We start from the raw sequence: 27,098 nt of genomic DNA on the forward strand, positions 1-27,098 counted from the left end.
AATCTTGAGGGTATTTATAATTTGAGATCAGCACTTTATTACAATTTATTTAAAAAAAAAAAGAGTAATAGCATTTTGTTTTTTATCCAAAATAGGTACATGCCAAAATTTGTTTCAAAGCACTTGTATTTCAAGAAACATTCGCTAAATTTACTCATTTGATTTTTGTTCCCTTTGAAAAACATTTAACTAAAAGAATAATTTTTTTAATCTACGTTTTCTAAAACGAAATTTAAAATACAAAATTTTTTATTGAAAAAAAATTTGGCCACTTCATTAAAACTATCCAGATTAGTAGGATCGACAAATTTACTTTTCGAAGCTGTACCCAATTTTCTATCTTATATATTTCCAATATTCTATCTTATATATTTCCTTGAAAAATCTCTAGAAACGGGATTCGGGAAAATCATCATCCTCATGTAACCCTCTTACTATCAGCAGAAAGCGTTGGTATAAAATTAGGTATTATAAACAAACAAGTGAAAGCTACATACCGACTGGCAACCTTTTATCTTTCAAAGTTTGGAAGAAACCCTCTGGAAACTAAATACCGCTATTTAGTGTCCTGAAGTTTTCAGAGCTTTCCTCCGAAACTATGAAAGATAGAAAGTTGCCATTCGATATGTAGCTTTGACTTTTTTGTCTATAGTATATAGATGCCTGTTTGGTGGGAAGTTCAAGTTACTGATTTATTGTGCTTAATTATATACCAACCCAATTTGATAACATTAAAAAGGTGAAAAAGGAGATAATGTTTTTTTGAAAAATCGATTTTCACCCCTTTAACATATTCAGTTGGGGTTGGTATGAAATTAGACCTTAGTGGACAATTTTTTTTCAAAAACGGTTTTGTTTTTGGAATTAGGATACCCAGGTCCCCAGGTACTCCGAGGAATTTATTTAACATTGGATTCGTGTTCAGCGACCTCAAAACCCCTAAGTTTTCAGTTCATTTGGCATTTTGACGGAATAATAATAAAAAATAGTGCATCACATTTAATCCATTTTTTAATGCACAAACGAGGAAAATTATCTCGCCATAAGTTTCAATGTTCACAAAGTTTATAAATACCTTCTAGAACCTAATGCAAAAAACCGCATCTCGATCCACCTTACTTACTTTTCGCGGTTTTGACGGTTTTTGTGTTAAATTTCTTCGTTTATATATACCAACAACACTAAACTACATACCAATTTTCAACTTTCTATCTATTATAGTTTCGTAGAAAGTACCTGAAACGTAAAACACCAAAATTTGAGGGAGTTAAAATTTTTTCTGCTGACTTTATTACAATAACTTCTATTTACCGCGTTTTTTGCGAAAATGGGAATAGAAGTTAAAAAAAAACAGCTCAACTTTCAAGTGGGTGCTGACTTTGGCTTAGAGGGCTCCATCATAAATGGTCACATTATCTTTTCTATCTTAATCTATATTTGTATAAGTTATATTTTTCCCTCAATTAAATTCGGAGAAAATAGACTGTGATAAACTGATACATAGACACGAGATTGATCACACACGTCTTAATTTATTTATTTCTATTTATAAGATCGCGAACTTAGCTATAACTTTGAGGAGATCCTTAGTGTCAGGAAGGTACCTTTTAAGGTTGTCAACTTCTTTGTTCTCCTACTCTCGTTTTCAGGCAATATGCTATTTCGATATAATATCATTTTCAGTATTTAAGGAGTAACAGGAATGGTTTAAGGAAATGTCTGACAAAGTTGATCTTTTAGCCACACAAAAAATAAATAAACTAAACGAAAATGACACGTAACTGTAGATCGTTATCTATAGAATCGTTTTGCAATTTGAAACATTGTATAAACAAATTGTATTTTTCAGTGCCTTTTGGGATATCCTTTGTATGATGGTAGTTACAAGGAATTATATATGCGCGCATAGTTCAAAAACAATCTTAAAACATTGATATAATTGCAAAGTTCGCTTTTCAATTTCCACTTTCGCGTTGTAATGACCACCTAGGTAAAAGAAAATAGCGAATAAAAATTTCGCGGGTGCGGACATGATAACTCAATAGCCCAGTCTTCCCATCTTGAAACCGTTAGAGATAGAACAAAAGTTTAAATGTAAAAAATGTTACTTATAATAAAATATTGACTTATTTTGTCCATTTACGAACTCAAACGAATGTTCACAGATATTCGCAGTAAATTTGAGGCTATATTGAAAATAATCTCGCACAAAAATTTTTAAATTTTTTATTATCTAAAACTTTTCTTCAGAACATTTTTCGCTAGAGGTCATTTTTCGCCCTAAATCGCAAGAGAACGGTTTCAAAACCCAAAAATCAACCCTCATTTCCAAGAGTCTCGAGTTTTATAGGTTTTACTATGTTACTTACAACCCACGCTAACATTTTCATCTAGTCACTGCAAGTTTTTGTCTACAAATTTTGTCGCTACAATCGATAGTTTCTGAGTTACAGGGATCTAAACAATTAAATTGTTAATAACTTTTGTTTGCACCACTTTACGAAAAATTTACGCACATATTCGTAATCAGCTACCTAAAAACACTGCGTCTACTCATCTCGGTTTTATTGCCTATGAAAATGCTCTACATGCCCTTCAAATTGAGTTAAAAAAATTCAATTTTTATATATAAATTGAGTTAATGTTAAGTAAGTGTCTTTTAGTAGTCTCAAATTCTCAGCTTCCTTCCCTTTCTTATTTTACATATTTCATGTTTTCAAAAACTTCCATTTATCCCATCATGTTTTAGCATGATATCTCATGTTTTTTGTAACTGAATCTGCAGCTGATGAAAAAATTTTTTTTTTTAGCAAATTATAAAATTTTTACGTAAAAACGAAAAACTAACCTTTCATATCCTGCTAATAACAAGAAGCATGGACGGAAAATATGACCTTAGTGAAGGAGCTCTCCTGTTCACCCTTTTGTTTCGATTTATCTATTTCTACTTAGCATTTTTGTTCAAAGATATTTTTCGTATTAATAATTTAAATTGAAAATTTTAGGAGTCAAAATCATGAAGAAAATAAATTACCAGTGTTCTATTACACATTAGCTAATTTAAAACCAACTGATATATTAAAAAGATTTATGGATTTAGAACGCACATCAAACGATTCAAAAGTAAGTACAATTTATAATCATTTTTTCCAATAAATCTTTAGAGTTCTGATGAACACTAGTCATCATTTTTACTCCCAAGAATTCCAAATTACATTCCGCTCTCCCTCTTTCAATATTCCTGTTTTGTGTTTCGAATGACATTTTGTGACGTGAAATATAAATACTCCTTAGATGAAATTTAGATTGTGCCTAATTTTATATCAACCTGATCCAATGACTTTGTGGCAAATATATAATTTTTTTTTATGCGAAATTAAAAAAAATTTCGGACAGCTTTATCTCTGCGAAAACTTTTCGAATTTGGAACTATAATAGCTGTTTTGCAAGAACTTTTCTTTTCTTTCTAGTTTTAAAATCTGAACTTGCCAATTTTCACGGAGGATTGAAAGGATGAGAAATATAAAATGTTATGCCTAAATTTTATATGAAGTTTAGAAGCGTAAACAAGTTTTTAAAATTATTTTACATCAAATTGGTTAAAACCACTCAAAAGCGTGTTTATTTTTCTTTAAATGAGCTTTTAAAAATTCCCGTACGAGCTTCTTGGACCAAGATATTCTCGAGTTTCAAGCAAAATTGACACTTCTGGATTGAAAAACCTGTATCTTTTGAATAAAATTTGTACTGAAATTTTTTTCATATCAGTCATATCTTAAACTATTTTTTTAAGCCCTGGTATATTGTTTTGTAAAAATTTTTCTAAAATCTTTTCATGCTTATTAGAAAACTTCTACTTTCTAGTTTTTGAATCTATTGCTAAAAAATTTGTGTCCCCCCTAATCTCTTGGCACGGGTACTGAAAGGGTGAGAAATATTATCCCTAAATTTTATATAAAGTTTAGAAGTGTACCAAAATTTTAAAAATTTGTTTACAAAAAATTTGTTAAAACCGCTCAAAAGCTTGTTTATTTTTCTTGAAAAGAGCTACAAAAAAATCAAGAACTGAGATATTCGCTTTTCAACAAAATTGACACCTCTGGATTTAAAATTCTGTATGTTTTGAAATAATCATCGTACTGAAATTGTATTCATTCGATATCTTAAATTAAATCTTCTTTTAAGCCCTGGCATACTGTTATGTAAAAACTCTTATCACTCTCTCACTTTTTGCTTTAAAATATGTCAAAAACAGAAATATTCCATATGTTCTTGGCTGTATACTAGACGGAACAATTTTATAAAAGCAGGATTGGTTACAGCAAAATGAAGAAGATTTTCAGGTGAAAAACTGCTTTATCGAAGTTTTTATATAATTGCACAGCTTTACCGCCCGTCTAAATTTAACTGGTGGTTGACTTAGTGTTAAGAAGGTGCCTTTTGGGAGGTGTCAACTTACCCGACTCTCTTCTCCTTTTTTATCTCGGAATAGTATTATTTTCAATATTTTTAAGGTTTTGCGTACTTTTACAGTCCCTTCATATGGTTTAGAGGTTTGGAAATATAAATATCTAAGTTGAAATAGAGTGAAGGATGTGGTAATTTTCCAACCCTCATTTCTATACCGAAATATCATGGTTTTTTCTCGGTTTTAAGGTTTTGCACAACTAACCCTGTACTAACCCTCAAAATTTATTTAGTGAGTTGAAAATTTGTTTGTGAATTGAATTAATCTTAAGGCAACACCCATTGGTAGTGCAAACTTCTCAGCCTCTCTTCTTTTTTGTAGATATTTCATCTGTTTAATAACATGAAAAAACAAAAGTCTCATTTCAATAAAAACAGCTAATAATAAAAACATTTAATGATGGGGAAAATATGACCTTAGTTATGTAATTCTGCTTATTTATTTTTTTTTTTTTTTAGGAATTACAAGGTCTGCTATATTATTTGAAGAGTGTACTTATGGACGTAAAATTTGGACAAGAAGCAGATGACATGTTTACACCAATACCAGATTCTAGTCAATATGTTCAAGGCATTATCAATTACTACAAAGTCAATTCCAATTCAAATTCAGCAGTTGACTCTGATTCCATAGATAATACAAGTATTCCACAATTTTCATCGGATAACAGTCCGTTTTGTTCATCGAAAAACTTATTATCTGACCAAGAAATAAATGGTCCACCTTCGTTATTTTTACCAGAAAGTTTACAATCCGATGTAACTGATGCGGATAATGTTAACAATGATTTTAAACAAGGAAGTCAGTCATCTTCCGTCGATTTATATAATACATCATTATCTGAGTCAAATTTTGGACAAACTTTCGCGGATTTAATTTTAGATGTATTTAATGTGTTTCATCCGTCGGATATCGCAAATTTTGTTATTAAAAATATCGTTATTAGAGAATATGCAACTAATAAAATAATTAATATTTTAACCCAAAAAAATCACAGGTAATTTGACATATATTTTATACTAGTGTTAATTGGCTAGGTTAGGTTAGGTTAGAGTGGCTGTGCTGGGGTAGGACACAATTAGACCATAGGATGATACCGAAAAGAGTTGGCCCATCCCCTGCCAGTATTCCATGATCCATTTGGAGCTGTTTGAGAACAGCAGGAGAGCTTAAACGTCGACGGGTATTAGTTCGGAGAGGTCGTCAAAGAGGCTGGCAGAGAAGGTGACACATTATCTTCTCCTCCTCCCTACTGTGGCAGCTCTTGCAGTAGTCGTGAAACACTATCAGGCTCAGGCGTTCAGCATGAAGGCCGCCCAGCCAGTGTCCTGTAATACCCGCAACAAATTTGCTAATAGAGGCCCTTGGAAGAGATATAAGATTTTCGGACCATTTCTGTCTTGTAGTGCCACAAGTAAGTTCCTCCCTTCAAGCTCGTCGAATTCACAATTTCCTGGAATGTCTCTGAATCGCGGTACCCATATAAGGATTACATTCAGTTGTTCCGCCAGCTCGTTTAAGAACATACGGCAATCCTGTGCTACCTTTGAGTGTAAATAGTAAGCCTCATTTATTTTACCAATACCGATCATGAACACAGATTTTACCAGGACGTGTTTTCTGCAATCTTAGATCATATATTTTAAATAGATGTGCCCAGCGTATACCAAATTTTTATATTTTGGCTTCACAGAGTAGATTAACAAAGATAAAAATACAATATTGAAACAGCTGACGGAGAAACACGTAATATTGAAGGATGGTATTCAATGCGCATGATCGTATGACAGGAATCAGCTGCATCAATGATCTGTTTATATTTCACATCCACAACTGCATAAAAATTTATTTTGTTTTAACGTTCAAACGAGTAATATTGTTAGATAATTTTGTGTTAATTCTATGAAAAAAAATTTAAAAAATTGTAAAATGGTCATTTATTCAAAATATACTGTTTTAACTTTATTTAAAAGTGGTATAATCTTATTTTAAATACGCGCCAGGATATTATGTTGTATATTAAGACATGCGTATTATGACCATGCTTCGGCATTTATTATCCTTTTCAATCTACTTTGAGACGTGGTTCTCACTCTGTAAACAATTCCAGAAGTGTATTTTCAAAGTCTGCACTCATGATTAGCGCCAATTTATTGTAAAATCTCTTTATTTTTACTCTCTGTAACCGCGAGTGAGTAAACGTTAGTTTATTATAGCTAGGTGGTAGGTAGAACGCCTCAGTTTCTTAATACTTACTTTCTTGGTGATACAATCAAAATTTTGGTATAGGTGTTCATAAAATCACCTAATTAGTCCATTTCCGTTTATCCGTCCGCCTGTCCGTCTGTCTGTCAACATGATAATTCAAAAACGAAAAGAGATATCGAGCTGAAATTTTTTTAACGTACTCAGGACGTAAAATGTGAATTAGAGTTCGTAAATGAGCAACGCAGGTCAATTTTACAAAAGTTTAATTGTGAAAAATATTTCTTAAAACTTTAGTGCCCATTTTCTCCAAAACTTTAAAAGATAGGAAGTTGAAAATTTGCAGGTAGCTTCAACTAGTGGTGAAAGAACTTTCCAAAACTTTTGATTCTTGAAAGGGCATCATAATTATGTTGGTTTTTAAAACTTTTATAATTTATTAAAAGTAATACAAGCAATCACTGACATTCTATACAGTGTATTCAACAATTAACTTAGTGGAGCCGGTCGATCCGATTTTTAATTTTTTCCTTTATTAAGCTGTTAATGTAGTACGAGCACTAAGGCAATTTTAAATTTAGGGTTGAAATTATTTGTACCTTATTTTCAACTTTGATGATGCATTTTGCTATAACTTCATGAATGTAGACGAAAAATAAGAATAAAATTTTTCGATATCTGCCTTGGTTTTCTAAATATCGAAAGCTAAATAATTAAACAAAATTTTCGATATTTTGAAAATTACTCCAGATATTAATTTATACTTTTCGTCTTATATTGTCAAGTTATAGCAGAATTCACCATCAAAATTGAAAAAATATGTTTCTCAAGGTTTTATCTTTAATTTAAATAGTTTTTTCTTAATCTTCACCGACTAGTCTTGCAGAAATCTATGAAAACATATCATCCATCAACCGTTTTACCATAACACCCAATGTTAAATATGCCTACTTTTGAAGTCATTTATTTATTTAAACAATCGGGCAACCCCCCTCGTAAAATTTTCAGAATTGATTTTGACGTAGTCCAACTTCATATAAAAAAATCAAGCTCTTTATTGAAAATTGCCTTGGCGGACGTATATCCTTAACTTTTAATTAAATAGTTTTTTTTTTTCATTTTCTACCTTCAAATCTGAGTGAAAATTATCAAAATAACCCGTCTGTTAACTGCTTCTCATAAGACCAATGCCTACTTTTGAAGTCCATTATTTATTTAAATAATTGTTCGAAATTCCTCAAATTTTCATAATTAATTTAAATGTATTTAAACGAAGTATAAAAAAGTCTAACCTTTATCTGAAAGTTGCTATTCTGTTCGCACTTTCTTATAATAAATAAATTGTTGTTTAATTACAGAAATGATGCAGATAATTTTGCATTAACATTATTATATTTGCAAAAGAATGAAATTGAAAATGCAAGTGACGTTTTAGAACAATGTTCGGACGATACTCTAATGTACATTTTATTGAAAAATTCGAATTTATTGTTTGATTCAACGTTGGCTGGAAAAACACGCAAAAATATTGGGTTCTCTGAACTTACAACTTTACTTATATCAAAAAAATCGGAATTCTTGTCTGAATTATTTTACAAAATACTTACATCTACTAATAAATCAATTACACTTCGTGAAATTATTAGGGTAAGTTTTCTTTTTTGTATTTTTGTATTTATTTAAGTTTAGTTTACTAATTTTCTACCAGAGACTATTTAAGAAAAGGGAAATTCAGATAACACCGTCTAGTACAATCATCGTTATAATTTTTACTTGAAACCCTATTACGATGTTGATATATTTTTTTATCTGACTGCTCAGTCCCCTGGTAAGTTTTGTTGATTTTTTTTTTTTTGCGAATGGCTGAAAGTACTTTTCTAATGTGTTATTTTATGCACTGATCGCGAATTTTTACCATTTTGCTCCCCGAAGGGAGGACAAAAAGAAATGACCATTTTTAAAGCGAAATTTGAATTGAACATGTAAATTTCGGTTTTCTTGAGTCTAGCTTTGAACAGATGAAAAAACTTTTCAGCCAAAATTTGTAGCTAGAGTACATACGCATCAATTGCCGCCAACGATAGGTCATATATCAGATATGGGCCATTATACCCATTTTTTATATGAAATATATCAAGGTACACTAAGTTTAGCCCCAAGTTTGTAACGCTTAACAATATTGATTCCACAAAAAAAATTTTGCTTTCATAAAATTACTTAATTAGTTCATTTCCAGTTGCCAGTCTGTCCGTCTATCGTGGAAGCACGATAACTCAAGAACGAAAATATATATGAAGCTTAATAATAGCGCGCTCTTGGGTTTTGAGTCTGTAGTACCCATCATATAAACTGTTCGAGATAGAACAAAAGTTCAAATGTAAAAAATGTCCCTCTTAAAAAAATTAGCAACTTTTGTTTGAAAGATTTTTTCGTAAACAACACTGTTTATAGGTGAGGATGCAAATTAGACGCATATTAAATAGTACGTGTTATATGGGAATATCAATTATATGTACGTAACATTTATATATAAGTGGCTTCTATGTGTGACTATCTTTCTTTACTTACACGTAAAGAAACCAAACGATTGCGTAATCAACATTGTTTTTACATGGTATTTCAACAATTAACTCAATTAATTGTTTGTTTTCACTTGTTTTGAATGATTTTTTCGCTTAGGGGGTTTAAGAAAGATTATATAGTAGATTGAAAAAAGAATAGACACTTCCAGTAAATTTTTCGATGTACCAAAAACACGTCGAATCGATTGTAGGGACCAAAATAATGATTCCTTTAATAAAATATTTACATTTTAAAGTGTTTTGCAATAAATTTACTCGCTTAAAAAAATTGTGGCATTAAAACACTTCAGAATCATGCACCATGAATCATGACGTCATCTGTTATGACAATTCATAAAATACCAAAGAGTTTGTACAAATAGAGAGCGCCAGGGCATAAAACTTGCGATATGATGAATGAGAGAGGACTGCCAGTGAGTTTCCTGTATCCTTGTCTAATAGTCTCTATGTCATTGGCTACATATTGTTTACATTATTGCTATTAAGTAAATAGTTGCATTATTGCTATTAAGAAAAAAAAAAAAACGATTTATGGAATATTATTTAATGCATTAAAAGTTATTCAAAAAGTAGAAACGTCTAAAGAAACTTTATTTACCTAACAAACACAATATAAACAGTTTAATTTTTAATAAAATTAACTAAAAGTTTTATTGAGTTTAATTATTATTTAAATTTATGTGCACTTTCATCTACCAATATTTCAATTACAATATTTCTGCAAAAGAGAATATGCAAATTTGCATATTAAAGACTTTTTCATTTTTCAGAAAAAATAATACAAAACTCTTTGTACAAATCAAATATAATAATAGACACAAATTTTCTATGCATCATATGATTATGAGATATGACTATGACACAGGGGAACTCACTGGCAGTCTTCTAGCAGATCCTTCGCGTTCTCAATGTATATAAACTCTTGGATTCAAAACTATTCATAAAAATGTTTATATTACCTTGCTAAAATTTGAACTTGAACATTAAATTTTTAATTAAATGAACGATTGTAAAACGCTTTCGAAAGCTTAGATGACATTTTTTTGGGACTTTAACTAACTTTTGTGACAAAAAACGGGAAAATATTTTTTTTGGAAGTGTCTATTTAAAATTATATTTTGGATAATCCATTGTATTCTTAAATTGTTTTTTTTTTCTTCAGATATTTGTTGAATATTTACCAAGTCATGTTGGCGAATCATCATCAAATGCAATCAACGTATTTCATCTGACATTAGAAAAGTACTTAGCATACTACTTTAATCAATATACAGAATTCAGTTGGTCAATTATAAACGATGTTATCAAAGAAAGCTTAAAATTATTATGCCGATGTTATATATCCAAATTGTTAACAGCCACTAATTTATGTCAAGCAGTTCAAGGAAAAACCATGCAAGTAAATGCGTTGTTAAATGACTCAACGATACAAATGGAAAATATGCATGCGTATGAGACACATCTTAATGAAGATTTTCTTTTTAAAATGTTCCGTTTTAAATATTTGGATAAGATACCAGTCTTTGATATATTTTGCCCAGCTGAAAATGTTGTTGAATTATCTAAGAAGCAATTTATTTATAAAATTTTGATAAAATTAGAGGCAATATTATGTAGTAATGTTTTACCAACGTCTATTATTAATGAGATTGATTTATTTTTACAAAATCATCCACACTTTGTTGGGAAAATTCGTTTACAATCAATTATTTTACCATTAACGGATGCAACAAAGATATTAATTGATCGATATCCGATTTGTTTGAAATTATTTGGACAGGTAAATTTAATTATTATCATTAATATTTTTGTCATCATGTTTCGTGCAGGTACATAGAGAGGGGTCCTGTTATATTTGTACGTTTCCTTGAGCGCTGGTTTAAATAAAACATAAAACACATTAAAACTTTATTTAAATTTATTAATAAAACAAGTGAAAACAAACAATTGACTGAGTTAATTGTTGAAATACCATGTATAGACAGTGTTGATTATACTGGCACATTACACATACATACATGTCACACACGCATAACTGATATTCCCATTTAATACATACTATATAATTTGTACCATCACGGGTAAAGAGTGATGTTTACAAAAAAATGCTAATAACAAAAATTGTTTATTTGTTTATAAGAAATATTTCTTACATTTAAACTTTTGTTCTATCTCTAAAGATTTACAAAATGGGTTCTACGGACCCAAGACCCGTTGGCTTATGTTGCTCATTTACGAACTCAAACTCACTTTTTGCGTCCAGAGCACGCTATAAAAATTTTAGCTTGATATCTCTTTTCCTTTTTGAGTTATCGTGCTCACGGACGGACAGACAACCGGAAATGGACTAATTAGGTGACTTTATGACCACCTATACCATAATTTTGTTCGTAGCATTAATATTTTTAAGCGTTACAAACTGGGAACTAAACTTAGTATTCCCTTATAAAAAAATAAACAACTTTTGTGTGAATTTTTTTTTTGTATACATCACTGTTTACTCATTACATCAACTGGTGGTCTTGTGAATCATTCTCGAAAAATGCAAAATAAATTATAAAATTTACTTTTGAAAATTTTCGAAAATCAAATATATGACGGCCGATAGGCTTTAATCTTTTATAATTTATAAAAAATAATAAAATAATAACACTGACATGCAACATTATTGTGAATGATTGTGATTGCGGGGAACTTTTTAAATCATGTTATGTGCAAAGATTTCTTAAATCATGTTATGTGCAAAAATTAATATTTTTAAAACGAAAAACTCTTGGTTGTCTTATCATAACAAACCTTGATAAGTTTATTATATGCCTAATAGACAGAAAACTAAGCACGATTTGCATCTCTCATGAAAACTTTATGAGAAATAGCCCATGCCATAGATTTAGTAATTGAGAAATACCATCTTAAATTTTAAATCAATTGGTGATCAAGTCCCGATTTTGGGGCGTAGATCAAATGAGTTCATAAAATATTCTCAAAACCATCCAAAACCTAAATTAATATCTTTCATTGTATTATGTAAACGTACCTTAACGATATCAAAAAATTTATCAGAAACATGATTTCTGCCTCATTGTATATACAGGTATTGGCCTCGTAAAAAACCTGATTTTTAACAAAATTGTTGTATTTTCAAAGTGGCGTCCAAAAATTTGATTTGATGAAAAATTATGAGGATGCTTTTTCTTCATGCCCAAAGAAAAGAAAACAGATTTTGAATAGTTAGCAGAATATTTTATGAACGTGTTTGATCCACTCCCCAAAATTTTAGATGGTATATTTAAATGACCAATCTATCGTATAGACTCGTTACCATAAAGTTTTCACAAGACTTGAAAATGGAATTATCTTATGAGGTCTATATTTTGAGACCCTGATTCAACTTGGACCTGGGACCTTCAATTGGCTAAAAACTCTTGTTCACTGGATGTTATTTCTCGTTATTATAACAAATATCTTAAGGTAATATGTTAAGGTAGCACAAGTGCCAAGACAATTTTAGATTTACGGTTGAAATTATTTGTACCTTATTTTCAACTTTGATGAATTTTGTTTTAACTTCATGTATGTAGATGAAAAATAAGAATACAATTTTCAATATTTTTAAAATTACTCCAGGTGTCGTAAAATTTTATTTATACTTTTCGTCTCATGTTGTTAGGTAATAACATAATTCATCAATAAAATTGAAAATAATATTTTTTAGGTTTGTTTGTGTCCCCACTACCGTGCTCATACACTCTTAATAAGTCGCGCACAACGGTTTATTTTCAATACTTTATTAAGATTTTAACTTTAATTAACTTTTTTTTTAATTTACAACGATTAGTTTTGGAAAATCTATGAAAAAATATCATCCATCTATCGTTTTCCTATAAGACGAATGTTAAGTATCCCCACATATAAAGTCATTTATTTATTTAAATAATCGGACAACCTTCCTAAAATTTTCAGAATTGATTTAGACTTAGTCCAATTTCATATAAAAAAATCAAGCCTTTTATTTAAAATTACCTTGATGCTCGTACACCCGTAATTTCAACTGACTTTTTATCACGGTTTAAAAGAAAAAATCTTTAGGATAGATGATGTAATTTTATTAAAAGAGCCCGTATTCCCTGTCTTTATCATCGATCCCTGTCTACATATTTTACTAAAAACGTCAAGAGGGAAGACTAGGGTAGAGACATTTTCAGACTTAAATTTCTAATTTCGAGAAAATTTGTTTTAATTGGTCATTTAATCGCAATGTGTTCTATAAAGAAGCTACGATGACAAAAAATCACAACAATTAAAATAAAACATCTATTATATAATGATTGCCGCACATGTTACCTTTTATCGTAGAATGATCCAAATATAACTGAATCCGAACGAAATACCGACTTGTGATTTGCAGATATGAATTTCGACGGAATAGATATTTTAAGATAACCATTCGCAAGTTATTTCATCCTGTTAGATTTTGCACATTTTTTAATGTTGACATATGTAAATATTTAAATATAAATGTTTTACTTTTTAGGACAAATATTTCGAAGAATCTCATTGGCAACAATTAATTGCAGCAGTAGAAAAAGAAATATTAATGTTAAAAACAAAAGGTGCAAGAGGACATCAAAAACTTAAACTACTTCAAATGACTCGAAGGGGTATGTTTTTTCAGTTCAAACAATAACGTTTCAATATCACTAAATCAAGTCAGGTATTGTGATTTCATGAAAATAATGTATCTATCAATTTCTAACATATTAGCGGTTGATGCACACTTTCTAAGAGTAATTTTAATGAAACAAGAATTGTATAAATACATTCGGTAAGATGCTTGCCATTAATCCAAGATATTCGCGTTCGAGTCCTATTTTTCAATTTTCTTTTCATTAAGATTATTCGGAAAGTTACATCTTTATAGTTTACGCCATTGTATCATAAATAAATATCAATTATATAATCGAAAGACTTGACGTTTAAAATTGTATGCAGACAAGTGAGCAAAAACATAAATAATAAATAAATTGAGTTAATGTTAATCTGGTTATTTATGCCTACGTTTATGTATAATTAAATTATATGGTTTTGTAAAACGTCGTTGCCAATATTTACAAATAAATTCACATTTAGCACGCACTTTACGTCTGAACTCCATACCACGATCTACGTTTTCAATTTGCATTATAGCAAACATGATTTATTTGATTTTAACACAATTTTATCACGTAGCTCGTAGCGTAAAAATTTTGCAATAATTAAATACAATCAAAAAATCCAAAGAGTTGTAACCACTGTAATTAATGTATCTTGTAAAATTAATTACAAAACATAAGTTTTTTTCAAAATAATAAAAAACAAGTGAAAACAAACAATTGATTGAGTTAATTGTTGAAATACCATGCATAGACAGTCTTGATTACTCTATCACATTACACATACATACATGTCTCACATACGTAACTGATATTCCTATATAATACATACTATACAATTTACGTCTAATTAGCGCCCTCACGGGTAAACAGTGTTGTTTACGAAAAAATGTTTCAAACAAAAGTTCAATTCTTTGATAAGGAACATTTTTTTATATTTAAACTTTTGTTCTATCTATCGGTTTACAAGATGGGTAATACGGACCCATTGGTCGAGACCCAATTGGCCTATGTTGCTCATTTACGAACTTGACGTCACTTTTTACGTCCTGTGTACGCTGTAAAATTTCAGCTTGATATCTTTTTTTGTTTTTGAGTTATCGTGTTGGCAGACAGATGGACAAACGGACAGACAACCGAAAATGGAGTAATCTGTCTGTCAACACGATAACTCAAAAACGAAAAAAGATATCAAACTGAAATTTTCACAGCGTACTCAGGGCGTTTAAAGTTAGGTAAATTTCATAACAACATAAGAGCAACATAGGTATATCAGGTATTGGGTCCGTAGGACTCAACTTGTAAACCGTTAGAGATTGAACAAAAATTAAATATAAAAAATATTCCTTATAAAATAATAATCAATTTTTGTTTGAAACTTTTTTTCGTAAACATCACTGTTTACCCGTGAGGGCGCAAATTAGGCGTAAATTGTATAGTATGTATTATATGGGGATATCAGTTATGTATGTGTGACATATATGAATGTGTAATGTGATAGAGTAATCAACACTGTCTTTGCATGATATTTCAACAATTAACTCAGTCAATTGTTTGTTTTCACTTTTTTTTTGTAAAATTTGTGTGAAAATTGAAGACATGCAGCACGAATAATGCTCTGTACAACAAAAAAAATTCGTTCAGTAGAAAAAATTATAAATTCTCTTGATCTCATTAGGACCGGAAAAAATGTGGGGCGGCAAATCCTTAAAATATTATATACAGTAAGCTCGATAATCGGTGCTTAATAGGACCAGGGCTATTCCGAAAACTGGGATTGTATGAAAAATTTCATTATAATTTATAAATAAAAAAAAAATTAAAAAACACCATTGGAATAATCTGCGTACTTAAGCGAAACTGTACATAAAATGCATATACTCCGTATACAGAGTGTCCCTTTTGTAAGTTGACATATGCTTTAAACTCGAAAAAAAGCTTAAAGTAAAAAACGTGACCTAGGTTTTCAAGCCCACCATACTTCATAATTGATAATTGATAAATGAACACTTTAAATTAGAAAGTTTTTGTTGATTAAAAAAGTAACAGAAAAGCGGTTTGTTTTTCTATAAAGACCATTTTAGTTCAAATTGAATGAATTAACAAACCCCCAAAAAGCTAGATTTTTGCTATCAATTACTGTCTAAATTATTCGGTTTACAAAAAAATGTTTCAAACAAAACATGTATATATAAAGTATTTATAAAGAACAACTTTCTAATTGAAAGTGTTCATTGAGGATTTAATTGAACCTGAAAACTTAGATCGAATTTGATGTTCCGGCATAAGATATGTCCTTTTGAAACTAATATTTTTCGTTTGAAGAATTTTCCTCGATTAAATTTATTTATCGAGTTTCAAATATATGTCAAGTAAAAAATAACATCCATTATATGGTATGAGTGTAAAGGGCTGCAAATATTAAATTTCCCGGAGCGGCAAAATAGCTAGATCGGGCCCTGCTTTGATATAATGATTTGGTTGTTCATAAAGTTATAAAGATACGACGACATGAAAAAAAACAAGAATTAATAAATATTTTCGGTATTCCGATTTATGCAAAAAAAAAAAATTCAATAATGTTATTTTGCGTGCGAAATATTCATTCTTAACAATTCATTAAGAGATAAAATTTTTATATAAAACTTTTTGCTTCAAACGATAAGGGTGTCTCTCTCTAAAGGAAATTTAAGTTTGAGCAGCTAAAGAACGTGGGTTTAATGACAATTAATTGCTTAATCTGTGGGAAATCGTGGATTATTTTGTGGCAATACACCGTGTATTGCGTGTGCACTCTTTGAGAACCAACCATTATCTGGATGTAGAGACATCTTCTGGTGTTGTTATAAGCAAATGAAGCTATAAGATTCTGTCGAAATCAGAGGCAACGCAGGAATGTCACAGCTCCTCTACCCGTAATACTCCCAGGATAGATGAGACCAACACTTCGCACTTAAACATTTTATACCTGATTCTCTGCAAGCTTTTAAATGTGCAAATAACATTAAAGTTGGTTTCATCATCTTTCATGCATGCTCTATGTGTGAGATCCCTTGAAATTCAAAGCCCTGTGTGTCAAAAGACCCACTGTCCTTCTCAACTGTACCCTAGTCAAATTCAATTGGACAGTTTTTTTTTACAAAAAATAAAAAATATTCATTGCATTGAGTAAACATTAGATAAAACTTAAAAAATAATAATAAAAATAAAAATAACAAATAATAATAATAAAAACAAGTGAAAACAAACAATTGACTAAGTTAATTGTTGAAATACCATGCATAGTCAGTGTTGATTTCTTTATCACATTACACATACAAACATGTGACACATACATAATTGATAATCAAGTATAGTACATATTATAAAATTTCCGCCTGATTGGCGCCCTCACGGGTAAACAGTGATGTTTACGAAAAAATGTTTCAAACAAAAGATGTTTAATTTTTGATAAGGAACTTTTTTTTACATTTAAACTTTTGTTCTATTTATAACGGTTTACAAGATGGGTCCTACGGACCCAAGACCCAATTGACCTATGATGCTCATTTACGAACTTGACCTCACTTTTTGACCTCACTTGACCTCAAGTCTTGAGTACGCTGTAAAAATTTCAGCTCGATATCTTTTTTCGTTTTTGAGTTATCGTGCCCACAGACGGACGGACAACCGGAAATGGACTAATTAGGTGATTTTATGAACACCTATGACAAAATTTTTTTCCTAGCATCATTATTTTTAAGCGTTACAAACTTGGGACTAAACTTAATATACTATGTATATTTCATATATACATGGTATAAAAAGCTTCTTAAGGATGTATGAGCATGGTAGTGGGGACACAAATTTAAAAATAGATATTTTCAATTTTGATGATAAATTTATATTATTACTTGACGATATAAGACGAAAAGTAAGAATAAAATTTTTCGATATCTGGCTTAAATTTCAAAATATCGAAAATTGAAAATTTTGTTTAATTATTTAGCTTTCGATATTTCGAAAACGAAGACACATATCGAAAAATTTTATTCTTATTTTTCGTCTACATTCATGAAGTTATAACAAAATTCATCATCAAAGTTGAAAATAAGATAAAAATAATTTTAACCCTTAATCTACCCTGCTCTTACATCCCTTATATGGACGGTGACACTTAGTTTTTTTCTTTTCTAATTCATTGCTAATATGTTTACTTTCTATTAAAAAGTTTTTTTTAAAATTTGTTTTCATTCATTCCAAATGAAAATTATCAAAAACTTCCAAAATATGTCGTTTTTTGAGATTCCTCCATAAGAGCCAATGTATTTTATATCGATATTTAATGACTTTTTTCTTAAAAATTTGCACGGATACCTAAACTGAAATTTTAACCACATATTCTTTGAGTAAAAGACTACCTACAAACAAATTTTGAGCCTTTAAATCAAACATTGTTGTCATGCTCATACATCCTTAATAAATAACAAAAATTTAAAAAAAAAACAGAGAAAAACTTCAAAAACAAGTGGGGACATAGACGCTAGGATGTAATACGCAGGATTGAGGAAGGCGCTACCGAGACCCATCGGAGCTGGGAAAAGATTACAAACATAAATGTTGAGGGTCATGGATTGTTAGACAGTAGAGAAAAATTAGTGTGACATTTAAAAGACAGCACAGTGTATTTTGAGGGGGATTTAGACAGCTGTTTGAAGATTTAAAGAAATGGGCTATATATTTAAGGATATTTTTATTTTTTAGGGACAGGAGGTATGATATATTAATAAGAAGTGCGACATTTTGGGATTTGATATTTCTATTAAGTATGGCTCTTTGGTGGGAAAGAAGATGACACTCAAGGACAACGTGATTTTCATCACAACAATCGTGGCCGCAAGCGCAATGGGCATTATTTTTTATTTTGATTTTATTTAAATGTCTTGGTAAACAGTTGTATCCAGTTCGAAGTCTACCAATGGTCACAATTGTGTGACGGTCGAGCTGTAGGCCGTCGAACCATGGCTTAAGAATAGGTATCGGTTGTAATGCAGCTATTGCAGAGCCTTTTATTTAACTGCTATAATCCCATTCTATTTGCCATTCCTCAATAATCTGAGATCGACATTCTACATAGAGATCGCTGTATGGTGGTAGATACATGCTGTTTTCTCCATTGAGTGCCTCTTATTTAGCTAATAAATCCACAGTATCGTTTCTTCGTACGCCAATATGGGATGGACACCATATTAAAGAAACAAAATAATTTTGATTAGAAATTTTATAGAGCTCGTACTTTATAAGGGAATTATAATATAGGAATTATTAGGATTGGAAATTGGATTGGGTAGGGTCGAAAGGAGACTTTTCGAGTCAGATATCATTATTGCATCAGCTATATGGGATTGAAGTATATATTTTAAAGCCTCTAACACAGCAACGCATTCAGCAGAGAAAATAGAAAATTTGTTATTAAGTTTAAATTTGCTTGATATCTTTGCGTTGCTGTGATAGAAAGTTGCTCCAACCGTCTGAGTGCCGGTCTTGGATGCGTCAATGCATATATAATGTTTATTTGAATAAATCAATGACAGGAAGTTTTGGAAAATGAGATTGGAGAGTACAGGTCTATTCACATCTCCCTTCTCCAAGCCACAGTTGAAATTTACAGTGTTCGAAATAAATCCGGCAGAAAGGGGAAATGTGAAGTGTAGAAGGGAAGGGCTAAGGTGTATAGGGATTTCAAAAAAGAAACGATATGCTATTATTAAGGCTGGGATTGGTTTAAGTCGCCAGTAGCAAGAGTTCTGCATTTTTATATTTAGTTGACCTAAAAGTGGTATTAAGGGGTGTCGAGAAAAGGACAGTTTTTTTAGGATAAATTTTTTAGCTAAATAGATTCTCCTGAGATGGAGAGGAGGAATACCTGCTTCAACTAGAAGTACATTTGTTGGGCAGGATCGCATTTGGCCTAATGATATTCGAGGGATTGGTATTGGGCTCGATCTAAGGTAGATTATTTGGATTGCGTTATGGGTGAGAGAAGGAAACTGCCATAGTCGAAAACTCTCTGGATGAAGGTGTTATGGAAAGTTAATAAAGTGGAAGGGTCTGCACCCCACCACGTAGATCTAATCGCTTTCATAGCATTCAGTCCACTTTTGACACGGTTGGTCAACGTCATTATGTGTTCACGCCAAGAGAGCTTCCGATCAAGGGTAATTCCGAGGAATTTTACAAAGTTTTGGAATTGGATACTTGAATCTAAAAATGGGATAGGTTGAGGAACATTCCCTATGCCTGGAAGATAGGACTGCGGTAGTTTTAGTGACTGAAATACTTAAGTTTAGTTCATCCAAAATGTCTTTTAGCCGAACTAAACCATTCGCAACGTTACTTTTAGCTGAATCTAAGGATTTATTGGATGAATATACAACTATATCGTCAGCAAATTGCAGGATTTTAATATTGTACTGACGGAGTTGTTGAATACCTGATGTATATATATTAAAGAGGGGAAGACCCAAGGTGGCTGTTCTGTGGATTTAAGGATGATGGCGTAGAAGAGTGATATTTCGATGGTGTAAAGATTTTGAACGTAGCGTGTGATTCTGCGCGTGACATTTAGCTGCAGAAGTTTGTTGATCAGTACGTCTGTTAGTAAATTGTCAAATGCTCCTTTTATGTCAATGAATATCGCTACAATATAGTTATTGTCTGTAAAGCAGTCTAGTATGTCGGTGTAAAGTAAGGAGAGGTTGTCCGTTGTACCCATCCACCTTCTAAAACGGAATTGGAAATTAGGTAGAATGGAGTTGTGTTCACACCACCACTCTAGTCTAATTTTAATCACATGTTCTATGATTTTTGAAAGGCAAGAACTCATGGTAGTGGGACGGTAGGACGAGGCAGAATCAGGATTTTTATTGCATTTTAATATGGGTAGAATAATAGAACTTCTCCATTCATCAGGTACTATATTTTGCAAAAACAAATCGTTCATAATATTCAGTAAAAGAATATCCGATTCGCCACGAAGATTTTTTATCATAGAATAGTAAATGCCATCTGAACCAGGAGAAGAATCTTTTAGTCGGCATATGATAGATCTGTATTCGTGAACCGAGAAAGGAGCATCCAATAAATTATTCGATTCCACAGGTAGGATATACAATGATTCCGGTGCAACCGTTTCAGGGGCTAGATTGTCCATAAATTCCCCCTTCCAAACCTGATTCGAAAAAAGTTGGGCACAAGGGAAGGAAGCTTCGCGAAATATTTTAATATTCAAGCATATTTCGCTGGTAGGAGTTAAACTCTCACAGAATTTCTTCCATGAGTGTTTCTTTTTTTGTTTAAAAATTCTCTTTACTTTTGCACAGGTCAATCGATAATGTAGGTAATTGTCCATTGTAAGATTCTGTTTTAGGTTTTTTGTTATGGTTCTACGTTCTTATATTAATTGATTACACTCTTCATACCACCAAGGAGCAGGGGGGGGTGCAATGAATGGGGTGGCTTGGTTTTAGGGATTGCTGTATCGGCAGCGGAATTAATTGTATTGATGAATGTATTGTATGCTATAGTGGGATCAGATGGAGGTGTAGGCTCCGAGTATTGCTCCCGGAAGGTGTTACTATAAAGCGACTAATCGGCTTTGCTCACCAACCAACGTGGTCTAAATGATCGCTTGTTAGTAACTAATGATTTGCCAATTGAAATGATGATTGGCGCTAGTGGTCACTACCATGAGTGCAATCCAAGGTTCTCCACTGGGACATGGTACTTAATTCCGGATTCCAAATGCTGAGATCAACAGCGGCACATTTTCTGGGAGGGGGACAGCATAGAGTAGGAGATCCATCGTTTAACATGACAAGGTCGGAATGCGTAAGAAAATCGGTAAATATTTTTCCACCGTCGCTTAAGTGGTTGCCTCAAGTGGGGTGGTGGAAATTAAAATCTCCTGCTAGGAGTAATGGAGAATGGACGTTGGATATTAGATTGGTTAGTTGGATTTCGGAGATGGAATTATTGGGGGCGTTGTAGATTGAGATAAAAGCAATGTTATCAATTTTTATTCCAACCACTTGGATATTCAGATAAGGAGATTGTAAAGGCATGGGTTGGTAGGGGGTGGATGAATGTACAAGGATTGCAGCACCTCCATATCCATCTGCCCTATCGGAGCGATATGTGTGATATTCCCTAATACGAACAGACGAGTTGGCTTGAAGCCGAGTTTCCGATTGGAGGGCTACGTGTATTCTGTTCGTGGTAAGTAGTGGCGTAGGTTTGGTTTGTTATTAGAAAGACTGTGAATGTTCCATTAAAGGATTTGGAGGTGACGAGATGCTGCCATTTCCGATTATGAATTTAAAGAGTTGGGTCACTTTTTCATTGTAGTTGGGTCTGTTATTGTAAGTTGAAGGGCATTTTGAAAGTATGATTCTAATGTTTTGGAATTAGGTTGGGTAGTTTTATTTTTATTCGTGTAGCTATTATTAAAAATGGGTAAGTTAGATGACGTGGAAGGAGATCGACCATTTGAATTGATAAGAAAGGATTGATGCTCACGGGTGTAAGTGGGGGATTGTGGAGGTGATGGAGAGAGAGGCTTCCGTTTTTTTGTAATTGAGGTTTTCGCTACATGTGAATAGCCTAGAGCCGGTATTTGGGTTTGTGGTGTTGCGGTAGTAATGATTCTATTGACAATAGCGAAGGCGTTTGGAATGAGAAGTGGAGAGAAAAATTTTTTGGGATCGAATACTTGACTTGCGGCTTCGTGAAATGTGAGGCCTTCTGTAGCCATTAAACGTTTGATAGTAGTTTAGTGAATCGAAGGCAATTGAAGCACTGTGTAACGAGAAATGTATATATTTCCACAGCTCTTAGGCACTAAAATATTGATACTTCTCTTGGAAGTGTATTTCCTTCAAAGGTGACAATAACTGTGGTTGTTTTTTGGTATTCAGCTGCGTCCGATTCGTTTATTTTGTTTGCTTCTGGTTTGGTACGTCTGGAAATACGGTGAACTTTAGGGATTTTGAATGGGGACTTGAGATTTTGTAAAAGAGTATCTTCGTCAATGTCTAGGCCAATGTTTCGTATGAGTCCGATTCTGGTCACGCAATGGATAGGAATATAAACGCTTTTAGGTCATTTTGAGCAAGGAGGGTTTGGGTAATAAATGAGTTAGCAGAGTTTGAATTTTTAAAATGACAAAAAGACGGCTTCTGCCTAAAGAATCTATTTTTAGAATATCCGGGATTTTATTTTTAGCTAATATGTTTCCGAAAGAAATGGGACACAATACTTTTTTTTAGTCTGATAGGGGTTCTATAAAAACTTTAAAAGGGCCTCGTGAAGTAGAAGTATATGTATGTTTTATAAGTTTGGTGGGTTCTTTTACATTGTTTTTTGTTGAATCAGGTGTTTGGGCTGGGGTAATATTTATTGGTACATCGGGATTTGAGTTTATGGGAATGGCGTCAAAGGGAGTTAGGGGTGTTAGGACCGGTGGGTCCATATCTATAGGAGGTAGATCTGGACCTGTAGGATCATTAGAGCTAGACACGGCGCTCAGAACGAGTTATTTTTGTATTTCGAATTTAAACAAAATATAGAAAGAATAAATCAATCAAATTTAAGACGATAAAGTAAATAAAAATTGATATTCAGTTAATAAATGTATTTCAAACTAAGTTTACTAATGCAATAATAATAAATAACTTACGTAAAGCGTGTAGGAATTTGAAAACAGATGGAAAACACAATTTAGTTAAAATATGATGAGTTGTTTTTTGTTTTCATTGTTATGCAATTTAATATAATGAATGTAACAATTGATAACAAAATTTATATTGAGAATAAACACATCCATGTTGTATGAAGTCTCAATTAAAAGTCCACTGGACACAGTTAAATGACCTAGTTGTAATCAAGCACATTAAAACCTTTCGCATGCCCTGCTTGAAATCTCAACAATCGACGTGGACTTGTTGTAGCCACTCTCAGATTCGGCATAACATGGAGCATCCTGAGCATAAGACTTAAGTGAAAAAGCAAAAAAGCAGCCATATTGGATGGGGCCTAGGATGGCATAGAACCTTAATTCGCCACTGGTGGTAGCCATGAGTCGATGATTGTTTTTATTTTTTTAAATCTAAAAAAAGATAATAATTGTTCAAAATGAATTTATAGCTGTCAATAAATTTTTTGAATTTTAATAATTAAATTGTTGTCTGTTAGATTTAAATGATGGGTACGTCACAATCAACCATCATAGGGATCTTCACACGACATCTCAAAACCAGTTCAGCTAAAGTATTGAACTAGTTTTATAAATACGGCTTAGAAGATGGCGTGCAAATGTATTAGTATAATACTTCCTTTATCTAGTAAATTTTATACCATGCACATGTCCAAATATATCAAGTAATAATAAGTTTAGTCCCAAGTTTATAATGCTTAAAGAGATTGATACTACGAGCAAAATTTTGGTATAGGTGTTCATAAAATCCATTTCCGGTTGTCTGTTTGAATCTCGGTCCGTCCGATAACAAGAAAACTCAAAAACGAAACAAGTTATCAAGCTGAATTTTTTATATCGTGCTCAAGACGTAAAAAGTGAGGTTGAGTTGGTAAATGAGCAACATATGTCAATTTTGTCTTGGGTCAATGGGTCCATAGGACCCATCTTATAAACCGTTAGAAATAGAAGAAAAATAAAATAAATGTAAAAACTGTTCTTTATAAAAAAATAAACAACTTTTGTTTGAAACATTTTTTCGTAAACATCATTGTTTTCCCCTGAAAGCGCAAAATATATAGTATATATTATGTGAGAATATCAGCTATGCGTGTGTGACATGCATGTGGCTCTCTATTTACATGACGTTAAAAAACAAACGATTGCGTAATCAACATTGTCTATAAATAGTATTTCAACAATTAACTCAAACAATTGTTTGTTTTCACTTGTTTGATTTATTATTTACCCTATTTTTTTGCGAAAATTGTCATATTTATTCTGTGATTCCGAATGCGTCTTCTTTCTGTAGTTTGTAATGAAACTGATATCTTTTTAAATGCTCTTGATTTTTGTCAAACAAAAATTTTTCTTCTTGAGCTTGCTTACTTAATACGTCACTAAAATACATGAACGTTTAAATATAAATAATTACGCAACATTTTTTTTAGATATACTTCTTTATCTTGCAACAAATTATACATTCGATCGTTTCCTGAAAGTTTTACCGTTAGAAAATTCAATGAAAGAAGATTATCTCAACGAAATTGAAGATAAACACGATAAGAAGAGTGATTCAGTAAAAAGTTACCAAGATTTAGATGATTTAGATGATAATTTAAGTGATTTAGATTCACAAAGCGATGAAGAAATAAGTAAAGATGATTGCCATTTTATTAACAAAGATAAACGAATATTAAAGAAGAAATATTCACGTTATATTGAACTTTGCAAGAATTCTGGACACGCAAACCAAATTCAACAGTTTATTATTGCAACGGGACAACAATTATTAACAACTTTAAATTTATGAATTACCAATTTTCTGGTTTCTGATACATTAATATTCTGATAGTTTAGCACAAACAATTCAGTTTTTTAGCCAAACAATTTTTCAATTTCGATAAAAATATGCGTATGGGCTTGTAGATTATATTATTTTGGCCATGCCTTCAGTTGTTATTTTCATAATTTATAAGCTTAACCTTATTTATTCTTCCAGTGGTTGTATGCGTATTAGAATAAAAAATATTTTGCAATTGTGTTAAATCATAACTCTTATTATCAAATTTAGAGTTAAAACCTGAAAGAAATATTAACAAATTAGTCTAATTAACTAGTTCAAATTGGTAAATTATCGAAATAATGGTCGTAAAAATACGTGTGATAGCTCGCTGTATTCGCTAAAAATTTGAATACTTTCTAATACATTTTTTTAGCATTTTTTTAGCTTACAATGAAAACGAAAATTCCAGAAAATTTTCTGAATAAACAATTGTCTAACTTGTTGAAAAATTAACTTTAAGATAAATTTCCAACGATAATAAATTTTGTTGTGATCGAAATATACACCCATGTTTTTTCAAATTTTTAAATTAATCTTTTATATTTAAAAAAAAATTATTTAGTGAGAGATATTTATTTTTGACGATATAACAGCAATCTAAAAATGATGCAAAAACACCTATTTTCAAATTTAATAAATAAGGTATATTAATAAATATGCTAAAAATTACAAAAATATACTCAATATAATTATGTTTTTAAGTAAAGTGCAACCTTAATATAACGAACCTCAATATAACTAATTTCTCAATTTAATAATAATGGCTCAGAAACGTAACAAGTGTTCCTTATCCGTCGCAGAAAAACGAAATATCATTAATTACCTCTTTATAACAAACTTTAGACCAACCTAACCTCAATATAACAAGGCTCAGTTTAACGAATTACTTGTTATAACGAGTATGTTTTACTTTTTCCCTTCCGATTTTTTATATCGAGGTTGCACTGTACTAATATTTAAAAATATGGCATACGCATTATATCTGAAAACTACTTTACCAACTTGAATCTTGTTTGTGTATGATTGAATACTTTTACAGAATGAACGCGTATTTAAAAAAAATCTAAAGAAATATACTAAAGAAATGCATTATTATATTTACTTATTTTCTTGTAGTGCTTTTGCATTATCAAATAAATTCGCACCATAATTCCTGGATTCTGAAATTCCCAGAACCAAAAAACTCACTAACTCAACCCCATTAAAGGTATGACCAATCCATGGATCACATGGTCGATGCCATCAAAGGGTGGACGCCAGGGACAAAAAACCTGCAGGCCGGGGTAACTCGTTTACATTAAAGGCATGGCTAACCCGTGGATCATAAGGTGGATGTAATCACAGAATAAACGCAACAATCAGGAAGTTTGTTGTCCCTTGTGTCCCTCCTGTAATCCCATTCACCCTGATAATGTACACCCCATGTAATATACATAATTAAATTGTTAAAATTAACATTCTGTTAAATATACACAAATAAGACTCAAGTCGGTAAAGTAGTTTAAAGGTAGTACGAGTGAAAAGGTAAATTTAGACTTGCGGTTGAAATTATTTGTAATTTATTTTCAACTTTGATGATGAATTTTATTATAACCTCATTAATGTAAACGAAAAA

At 31.5% G+C, this 27,098-nt stretch overlaps 1 protein-coding gene across 1 annotated transcript in view; it reads left to right on the forward strand.

Moving 5' to 3' along the window:
- LOC123302840 overlaps positions 1 to 25,515 on the forward strand; it is a 68,716-nt gene extending 43,201 nt beyond the window's left edge. Inside the window, exons 12-18 of the mRNA XM_044885930.1 lie at positions 3,006 to 3,123; positions 4,927 to 5,465; positions 8,032 to 8,320; positions 10,418 to 11,035; positions 13,790 to 13,916; positions 18,651 to 18,659; positions 25,089 to 25,515. Coding sequence (XP_044741865.1) covers positions 3,006 to 3,123; positions 4,927 to 5,465; positions 8,032 to 8,320; positions 10,418 to 11,035; positions 13,790 to 13,916; positions 18,651 to 18,659; positions 25,089 to 25,450 — 2,062 coding nt within the window. The 3' untranslated portion in view covers positions 25,451 to 25,515. The remainder of the gene's footprint in view (positions 1 to 3,005; positions 3,124 to 4,926; positions 5,466 to 8,031; positions 8,321 to 10,417; positions 11,036 to 13,789; positions 13,917 to 18,650; positions 18,660 to 25,088) is intronic.
- Positions 25,516 to 27,098: the final 1,583 nt, after the last annotated feature.

Source organism: Chrysoperla carnea, chromosome X (assembly GCF_905475395.1).
Source record: "Chrysoperla carnea chromosome X, inChrCarn1.1, whole genome shotgun sequence".
Classification (NCBI taxonomy): domain Eukaryota; kingdom Metazoa; phylum Arthropoda; class Insecta; order Neuroptera; family Chrysopidae; genus Chrysoperla; species Chrysoperla carnea.